Genomic DNA, 10,579 nt, shown 5'->3' with positions numbered 1-10,579 from the left:
TTCACAGATGACGCAGGACTCCCCTGAAAAGACCTCTTGTGCCTTTTTCAAAAGGATGGTTACAGTCAATCAGAACACAATCAATCTCCCATTTCTGACTTTGTGAGTCCTCACACTGATTTGCAGGAGAGTTGTAACATTTTTTAGCATAAACTCATTTAATCTTAAATGTCCCTCACATAGAGCTTTGTCTCTGCATATCAGGACTGATGACTGCATGCATTTATTTGTCTCAAAACCTGTCTAATTCATCTTTCTGTTATAATGAAATGTTTTGCTAAGTCGTCATTTTTGCCATAAATATATTCCCTTGGCTGCATCTTAGTGGTGGATTATTTGCTCCACAATCTTTTCTCTTCATCTCAGAGATGAATATACATTTCAAGACCAGCTTTTGAAATATCTATTTGCTTCAGGAAACTTCGTATAAGCAAGTCTTGGAAGTCAGCACTACATCAGTTTTGTGTATTTTATTTCCCAAGGAATCAGACCCACTCTGTTTATTATCTAGCAAAACCCAAAGCACAATGTAAAAACCAAGACTGAATCAGAAAAGGACATTATAAAAATACCAAAGCTGTCTTTCCCTGGCAATGGGGAAATACATTCATTCACTTTAATATTAAAAAGAAACAATGGTACAATGGTAAAAAAAACCCAACCAAACAAACAAAACAAAAACACAAATAAAACAAACAACAAAACCCAAAGGGTTCATACATTTGTTTCAAAACATAGCAAAATCTCAGCCATTCATATTTATTTCCAAAGCATTTTTTTCCTGCAATCACAAAATATTAAACTATATGATAGCATCAATATATTAAACTAGATATTTAACCACAATATTTAATCAGCTGTTACTAACAAATACAGCAGGCCTGAAGTTTCCAACAGTTGTGCCTAGAGGAATGTGAATATAGCATCACTAAAGCAAGTTTACCACCTCCACTCCTCAATAAAAGCAGGGCTTCAGTACAGGAAAACCTGGCAACATTTTAGTAATCCCTGACCTATGCACATCAAATGACACCCGTCAGGCCTTTTCTTCTGAGAGAAAAGTCCTGTCAGTAGAGACTATTCACATGCTGCTTCCTCTTGGTCCTCCATCACGTAGTGTGTGACCAAAGCTCTGTTTCCATGATCCTCCTGTATCCAGGAGTGAAGAGGTGGCCCTTTCCCTAAATGTCTTTGCTGCATTACACATGTTCCTGAGAATCCTATTCTCACCTATCTCACTTGGGAAGGACATGTTCAGCCATCTAAATAACTTCCAAGAGTCACCTTAGACACTTTGGTTTACCCGAGACCAGGCCTGGCTGGACACAACCCGGGAGGAGCAGCAGCTCAGGTCTCCTGGAGCAGCAAATGGAGGGTAGAAGGTGCAGCCTTGGGCACTAGAGATCTGTGCACGCTCCTCCATCACCCCCCTCAAGCCAAGCTCTTCCTATTACCCTCAGAAAATTCATGAACAGCAGCAGTTTATTTTCAAAGCCTAACTGCAGTTTGTCATTAAAGGCCTTAAAACTTCCTTTTCTTACTCATACCTGGAAACTGCAGCTTCCAGCTAGCCAGTTCTGACCATCACAGGTCTTGAAAATGGGAAAAGGAAAAAGAAAAACCTCTGCCTCCCTTAGCAGACACAAATGTATCCACACAGTTTACTCAGCCAAATGCATTCCTCACATACAGAGCTAAAATACCTAGTAATCATCTTTATAGCATTTTGCCCACTAGAATCCACAATAAATAAATTTCTGTTCTGTTCAAATGGAGAAGGTTAACCACTGTGCTATATCTCTTACAGATTAGCGCCTTACAAGAAATTTGTTTCTGCATCAAATTCAGAAATTTTAGCGTCATGGACCCTTAAACATATTTGGGTGAGTCTAAACTGCTAAATCACTTCACCAGAAATTGCTGTTTCTGTCAATAAAACTCCAAACATCCAAGCAGCAACCCAGCCTAGCTGTATGCTTGGAATTAAGGTCAGTTTCCAAACCCACAAGCAAGCACAAGGTTGTCTGAGCTTAGGGATTTTGTTTGATCTCACCTTTTGACCAGCTGGTAAAAGAGAGAAATGGAGCAATATGCAGTCATCAGGTGTTAATGTTAGATGTAAAAAGCTTAGGTTTTCTTTGAAATTAATTTAAATGTTGAAATAAAGCTGATTTATCTTTCAATTCTTGGAAAATAAAGTTACTAGTGTAAATGCCACGCCCAGTTCAAATCTGATTTCTAGATGAACTCACTGATACTGAAGGCATTCAGGTTCCTTTAATTAATGTTATAAAGAACCGTTCTTAATTACTTCTTAAGCACTTATACCTGCATAAAGTTGCATTATACTGAATATGTCATCATTTAAATCCATTACCTACACATAAATATGTATCAAATTTGCATTGCTAATGTCTTCATCCTCTGCTTTGCTCATCATAAATGGCATATCTAAATGAATCAAAAATGTGCAGTTCTGGCTTACTCACCAAATAGTTCCTTATTAAACAAAATATGTACTTTAGGACATAAATACAATAAAATAATAGGTGGAGGTCCTCAGGGTAGTATAAATTATTACCAAAGTCAACAGAATGACTCCACTGAAATGCGCTGTCTGACCCAATGACAGCTGCTGTGACAGACATCAGCAGCTATAAGACAACACAAAAAAAAAGTTTTAGTACTAGAAAACCTACTTACAAATGTTCTCTTGAAGGCTCATCTGGAATTAATAAGTGTTGATTTGACTGCTCAGTTGATGAGTGGGATACATCAAGCCTGTTTTCTGGTGACTAGAGAATTCCCACTAAAAGATCTGAGCTGGTTGTCTTAAATGTAAATGCACATTAGTTAATATATGTAATGAATATCTGTGTTCAACAGCACTGTTTCATTTAGGTTTGTCTGAAGTCAAGTTAATAAAAGGCTTGTTTCATTAAATGCGGCTTTCCGTGTTCTGCTTCAAACTGAACAGTCAAAAGAATATATAGAGGCATTGCTCCGCTCAACTCGAAAAGTCATTACACTCCATTTTTTTTCAAATCCCAGTCACAGAAAAGGATCAAACTGAATATCTGTGTCATTAAATTATCCATGAAATGGTACTACTCATTACTACTGTGTAAAGAGCCAGAAACATGTTTTGAACTGGATCTTCTTTGGTCACTTATCAATGTTGTGACATGGACATTGTCAAAAGCAGGTTCCAAGTTTTCAGCTGTGTAAGGAAGTATGCAAATACTGTTGAATTCTGCACAGTGGACAGACAGACAGGCTGCTCTGTCTACATTTCCAAATAAGTCTTGAGAACACAAACCAAACCAGTCAGAACAACATCAGGGCTTGGCTTTTGTGGGTGCGATGGAAGATGTAGGCAGGAAGCCTTGATCCTCCAATGGGCAAGTAGGGATTACACATTTACATTGCCTGGCCTGTTTAATTCTACATTACATTAGCACAGTGCTCTAAAGTGCACAAAGACAGATGGTCTGTTCTGAATTTTGTAGAAGAGTAGGTGCTACCTATTGAACAGGAGAAGCCATAAAAGGCAAGAGGTAGCAAGCAATGAAAAACTAATACATTCATGGCAAAGTGATTAACAAACATCAATGGAATCCATATTCAATCAGAGGCCTCTGATGTGATAGCAAGAACATTTGTGTGCCAGTATTGGAGGTTAGATTGCTGGTGGTTTCTCCGTTCATTCATCAGCTTCTTCAGCCATGCTGGAAATTCCATGCTTCGCACCACTGTCCTAGAGCAGTCCTTATGGAGACTTTACTGTAGAGTAAAATGCACTGCTCCCTTTGCAGAACATCAGTTTAGCTGCCTTCCTACCAGCCCGACCATATTCTGTTCATCTTCTCTGAGACTCCTGACTGCTGCTGTTCCCATGCCATTCTTCATTCCCACAGAACAGTGACATTTTTCTTCTCTGCTCAAATATAATGCCCATGTAATCACATTTCCTGTAAGCGTGTTAGAGAGCAGATATGTATGTCAATAGTAAATAGCAAATGAACAAAATTGCTCCTCCATTACAGACTAAGAGTTTAATTGACATTGAAGTCAATCAGTACATGTTGACATGCTAAGCAGAAAGATCACATGTAGCAACTACACATAGGCATGCACACTTAGGGATGGCCCTCCTGCCAAGTCAGGTTTGTGCAGTCTCTGTCGGGAAAGCGATGGATACCTGGATTTTGAGGATGTACCAGCCCAGCACCAGAAGCTACAGTACATTGCTCCTGCAGCAATGAGAAGTACAGTGCTCACCCAGCCCACATAGAGAGCAGCTCCTAGTTCTCGCTTCAGTGGCATAGGGACTTCCGGATCATAGAAGTCACGAATGATGCTACCTCCAGTCCAGGACACGGGGATCAGAACAAGGATACCTGTCAGGAGAAAGGTAACTCCAGCTGCCAGTATGAAGATACTGATGCCCCGGGGATCCTCCTTGGTCCTGTGAGTGTACTTCACACCAACAATGGCCATCAAAAAGGAAATGATTGACAGGACCACTGCAATGCACATGAGGGCTCTGAACACCTCCAAGGGTGGGGGGAGAGCCAGGACAGAGTCATAGAATTTGCACTGCAGCCTGATGCCCAGCTGACTGATGCAGTCCATCCACAGTCCTTCCCAGATGGTCTCAAACACCACGATGTTGCCATCAATGTAGGCAGAAACTCTCCACTGTGGCATAACTGTGGCTGCCAAAGTCCCAACCATGCCGACACCTCCAAATATTAGACCAGTGATTTGTAGCACACAGCAAGCCATGCTTCTTCTGAAAAAAGACAGCTCAAGCAAGGTGGCCTAGGAAGTCTTCTCAAACCACTTTTTCACAAAAGAAATATAAACTATAAGAAGGAATATTTTCTCCAGTAGTTTCCTCATATGATGAGTTGGGTTTTTTTTAAAGCAGCTTCCTGCAGTTTAAGGTTCAGACAGGTGGAAATCCATTTCTGACCGGCTAGAAGGACCTGCTATTTATTTGCTTTGAAACCTGCTCTGACTACAGTGCCTGCCCATCAAGCCTGACAAGTTTCTACCCAATGGGGGACTAGGAGGGGTGTGTCATAGTTGATTTTACTACTTCTCATAGTGTGTCTGTAGTGATGCTATAATTAAGTGTCAGGCATTCAATTACAGGAACCTGATTGCAGGGCTAATAATTTCTTAACTGCAAGATTGCAGCTATGTTGAAATTTCATACAGAAAGTCTGAACTTCCATCTGTTAAAATATTATGTAAAAAAAGGTCATTATAGTTGTTTTTGACAAAAGCTAAACCTGGATTTGGAGTGGGACTTACTTTCTAAGCGCTACAGCCCTGGGAAAACATCTGATTTTTCTTTTTCCAAAATCAAGCTGGGAGGTACTTGGCACAGCTCTTTAATGTAGATTCCTCATTTTGATCAAATACAAAAGTATAATCATGATATTAGACAGGTACAGGAAAGTCAAGTATTCCAATCAACATCAAAGCTTTACTTTACTGGCTCTATAATTCACAAGGATGACAAAGAAAATAGCTGGCAGAGTTTCACAGCTTCTGCTTTTGAATCCACAAGTAAGATTGCTGTTAGGAAATAAACCTCTATGAGACTCTCTCCTGACTAGGAGGATAGTGTTGTCATTATGTTCCATAATAATAATCTTCTCCAGATAACATTAGGAGGGGTTGGGGGCAATTTTCTGATATAAAAAGGATGAGCTCGTCTTTTAGCGTACAATGTGCCTTGAAAGAAGTCAGAGATCCCTCCCATAACAAGCCTGTATCTCAGCCTGCACAGATAGCTACAAGCCTGGACAAAAAAGCACGCCAAAGACTTATTTGCCTTGGGCAAGTTAAGAATAACTGCCGCATTATTCATTTTTTACTTTGTACGTTTATTTTTGACACAATAGTATATGATGACAACTCACTGGTGTTGTTGAAATCAATGTGTTTCTGGTTACTCCAGATCTTTGAGCCAACGGGGTAGTAAAAAAAAAAAAAAAAAAGCATTGGCCCACTAAAGAAAATGAAGGCCCCTAGAAGTGCCATTGAAGAAAGACATATTCTTTGATTACCTGTGGGTTGTAGTGTTGTGGGCTTTGTGTGTTTGGAAATATCAGACATTGCCTTTGATGGTACTAATTTAGTTACAGCCTTAGGTACCTACATAACATATTCAAAGCAAAAGCTAAAACCCTTGAAAAGTGAATTGCCCATCTAAACCACCCACAACCCAAAATGCCCTCCTTCCTATGGTTACTAACTGTAAGAAAGGAATGCCAGATAATGCAAGTTATAAAGTATAATGGTACATGTCCATCTGGAAAATACTCCCAGGGGATCTGGGCAATTCATTTTTGCCTTCAAGTCTGCTAGCAGGAATCTGGAGAGAAAAAATATCTTCAGGCAAGATGTGAAATGTAACCTTTAGAAACTAAATACATTATCAGATTTGTTCTTGTAGAGATACAAATATTGCATCACTCTTCTGCAGACAAAAAAAAAAAAAGAATCCTGTGATACCGAAAAGTTAAGGCACTTTGCTTGATGCCACAAAGAAGGAAGTAGTAGAGATGAAATCAGAAGTCATAGATGATTACTTGTCTAAAAGAAACTCCTTTCTCTGGCAGAAGACTGCTCCCTTAGAAGTCTGCACACAAGACCTGTGCTACTTGAGTACAGTCTCCATCTTACAGGACTTTTTTTTATGTCTGAATTCTCAAAACTGCTTTTTGATTTATTTTAACTTCAAAAAATACATCAACTTGTTATGGAAAAGCCCTCTCAAAACTAGCATTTAAATTTTCAACAGAAAAACTCTTTGTGCAACATTTTCAGGCAGCCAACTCTTGAAGGTACACACAGCTGGAGAACAGACCATACCTAATGCCCTGAATCTGTTTATCCAACTGCCTTATCTAGCACGATTGTTCTGAAACAGTTTTTCCTTAGGTGACTGTACGAAGGTCAGCCACAGAGGTCATGCATAAAATTACACTCTGTGGCAGTCGGGGCATGGTTTGTTTAGAAGATGAACTGCTCACAGAAATACTATTAAAATGCATTATATGCTGGTTTGTGTAGCAACACATCCAGACAGTGCTGAATGGTTGAGTGGGTTTTTGATCTTTGATTGGAAGTAGTAGCTACGGTAAGTGACATCCAGTGTCGGCACAGGCGTTAAGAGAGGAGCACCCAGGGTACGCTGCTGCACGTACTGTACGGCGGCAGGATTGTTCTTGTTGTTGAAACCTGAGGGGAAGGAAGCAGGAAAGGAAAACCAATATATGGCAGTTTTGACATTTGAAGATCAGTTTCAGAAATGAAAATGAGCTACAGGAGACAGGTTGGGGGGGGGGTGGGGAATAATCAAGAACACTACCAATATCTTGGAAACTCGTGAGGGCTGGAAAATCTTGTCAGCCTCTTAAATGCCAATGAGTCCCTGACTTTGCTAATCGCTCAAAGAACTATGTTTTTCAGAAAAATCTTGTGTTTGAATCACCCTGGAGGGAGCTCTTGCACCCTTGTATACCCTAGAGAACTGTACCCCCATCTGAAGGACCACCTCACCTCTCAGAGAAATGCTTATTTGACTGAGTTACTTCAAAATCACCCTGAACAGCAGACAGCTCTTATACTAGAAATTAAATATATGCTTACATAGCAGGCATGACAGATATAGTGGCTTTAGTGTCAGGTGAGAAGAAATCAAAGGAAAACTCCATTTACTCCCGACTAGACTTTAAAAGTCTCCCCATTCTGTATATCATTCATCTGTTATGCTATTTGAATGCTTACCTGCCCCAAGGTAATACCAGTTCTCAGGCAAGCATATCCAGCCCAAAATTTGCCTTCAAAGAGGAAAACAGGCAACTGAGCAAGCATGCAGCCTTTACACCTGACCTTTTGCTGGATTTCTGTTCAGATTTACATTTTCTCCTCCCTTCAAATCAGGGTGTTCATTTGAATGCTTTCCTTGCACAATACCTTCTGTTCCCTTCCTAGCTTTTAAAATGCTGATGCCTCTTGAAAAGGAGGAAGTAGAGCATCTCCAGTCCACAAGATTAACAGGACCTGTCAAAGATCCCCAGTGCTTAATTAATTACAGGCATCAACAATGTAAATGCTTAATTGCCTCCCAGAAAGCAGGTTTCATTCCTCTTTGTGCATCTTCTATGTACACTGAATTTTAGAGCCCATATACATACACATGCATCTATATATAGACAAATAGACTTTAATCTCACAAAAATGTACAACTGTAATGTACTCAGTTCATTATGAGTTCTTGTCATGCATAGATTGGTTGGTTATGCTACAGGCTAAGGAGCTACATTTAAGGCTCAGTAACATTTTTGGAAGAGGTAAATATGCAGATTTAATAAAAGCACACTTTAGATTAGTGATTACTAAGAGTTACAGTTAAGTCTCTTAACGTCCCAGAGGCTGCAGTTACCCAGTAAGGCTGCAAAGCTGCCTAACCACCTGCAGAGCTTGGCAATGGGGAGTCCCGCAGGCTGGGGCGCTGCAGTCACTCTCCATCCTGTCCCCTTGGGCAGAGGTGCTGGGTGAAGCCATGCAGACCAAGATCATCCTCTACAAGTAAAATCTGTTTTAAGCATACAACAAATAGGGTTAGGATTGTCTGCAGATTATTTGTTTTGGAAACACATGTGAATGGCATCAGTTCTTCCCTACTTGTGGCTTCCAGTAGTCCATTCATTATCTGCCAGGTTAATCACTTTGTTTGCAGCTGTTTGCAAGGGCTGGTCAATGAAGTCATAGTTGAGTTTACAGTTCCATTACTTTCTATGGTATTTTCATTGACTACAGTATTTTGGGCCTATTGGTGAAGTGAAAGTTTACTTTGATTCTGTTTTAATTCAGGAGAAAATGGACTGAAGCCAAGAGAGGCCTTTTTATATGTGTTGACTTTAATATTGCTGCTGCACATATGTTAAAAGATGAAGGCACATCTCCTTCCCCCTCTCTTCAAGCGTGGCACAGTTTGAAGTGAGAGGAACATCTGCTCAGTGTAGCTTAGAGAGGGATTTCCCCCAGACACGTAACAGGCGCTGTACTGGGGCACTGACCTCTAACTCCAGCTTTGAGGCAACCCATGACTGACAGTTGAATTGAAAAGAGCTAATATTTATTTTCTGTCATCTTCCTCAGCATGCCTGAAATTCACAGCCTGTCAAAACTGCCAAACTTTTAATGATATTCCGTGTCTGAGGAAGCCTGTCTCCTGGACACTGTGAATGAACTAGAGTTCAGTGTAATAAAAATAAAACCCTACAGTAATAAAATATTAAATACTCCTTTGAGTATTTAATCCATCTAAACTGCTTCAGGCTTTTACAAGGTATTTGTCACCTCAGTACTTGCGTAGAGGGAGCAGCCATCTTGATAGAAATAGAACCTGCCAGAAAATATGCTATCTTACTTTGATGTTCAATGACAGGACCTCAAAGCATATTTGGGGGGCATTTGATTGCACAGTTCACATTAAGCTATTGGAAAAACGGCAGTGGCAAATTCCCAAGGCAGTATTGATTGTTTTCATAAGGGTTAGAAGCAGGATATACAGTTAGGCTATTACTGTGTGAAGCACAGGGGAACTCCTTTATTTACATGATTTACTGTGATAGAATAAAAGAGGAGGAGAAGGTATATTGTGGCAGTGATCACTTAGAGATAGATGAGAGGCAAGCTTATAGAAGGAGGTAATAGCTTTCATTAGACAACCTGATACTGTCAGAAACAACGTCTTAGGCTCAGAATCCCAAGAAAGATTGCTTTTGAAGCACAACATAATAATGCACCCTTGAACTAGCTTTCCTGTAACCAAGCAGTGTGGGTAACTAAGCAAGTCAGTCTCAGACTTTGAAGAACAAGGTTTTTTCCCATCTCATAATTTGGATTCCTCCCTGTTCAGCCCTGTCCCCCTCACTTGTTGTCCTCCCCCAAACCCCACTTCCTGAATGTAACTAACTACATGGTTAATGTCCACCTACAAAGTAAACCCTAGCAGCATCAGCTCCACCACCACCCTCAGCCTTGTGCACCCAATGACACCTCCAAACCCATCATCTCAGCACACAGCGGGGTCACCCTCTACCCCCACACTCTCCCCATTCTCTCTTTACCCAAATCCAGAGTCCTTTATCAAACCTCTTTGTGTCTGTCCAGGATATTCCTTTACTTCTACCTCCTTATGATTGGGATTCGTGTCTTCCCTGGGACACCCTGGCTGACTTTTCCCAGCTGGTAAGCTGGGCATCCCCTAGGAAGGAGCAGCATAGCCCCTGCCCATTGGGCCTGTGTAGCTGGCAGAGCTAATCTCCAGTTACCTCAGTTCCCCTTCAAACAGAGGGAGAGGAAAGGATGGAGAGGAGAAGGGAAGCTCTGCCCAGTCAACCAGCTGTTCCTGCACTCACACAAAAGAACCTCTTCCTGGAAGTCATAAATCACTTTGGATTTGCGCTGGCACAGAGACCAAAGCAGGAGTATTTTGCAGGAAGCAATTAATTTTCGTCACTTGCTCTCAGAACACCCTCTGCAGCAT

General features: G+C 40.8%; 1 protein-coding gene across 1 annotated transcript; it reads right to left on the bottom strand.

The window, feature by feature from the left end:
• Positions 1–4,119: 4,119 nt before the first annotated feature.
• Positions 4,120–4,788, bottom strand: LOC119143630 (claudin-8-like). The gene has a single exon (XM_037378074.1). It carries the CDS (start codon positions 4,786–4,788, stop codon positions 4,120–4,122), a length of 669 nt encoding a protein of 222 aa, XP_037233971.1.
• Between the last annotated feature and the right edge of the window lie 5,791 nt (positions 4,789–10,579).

This window comes from Falco rusticolus, chromosome 2 (assembly GCF_015220075.1).
Source record: "Falco rusticolus isolate bFalRus1 chromosome 2, bFalRus1.pri, whole genome shotgun sequence".
Classification (NCBI taxonomy): Eukaryota; Metazoa; Chordata; class Aves; order Falconiformes; family Falconidae; genus Falco; species Falco rusticolus.
Note: the sequence above shows the minus strand (reverse complement) of the source record. Positions and strands in the feature narration are given on the sequence as shown.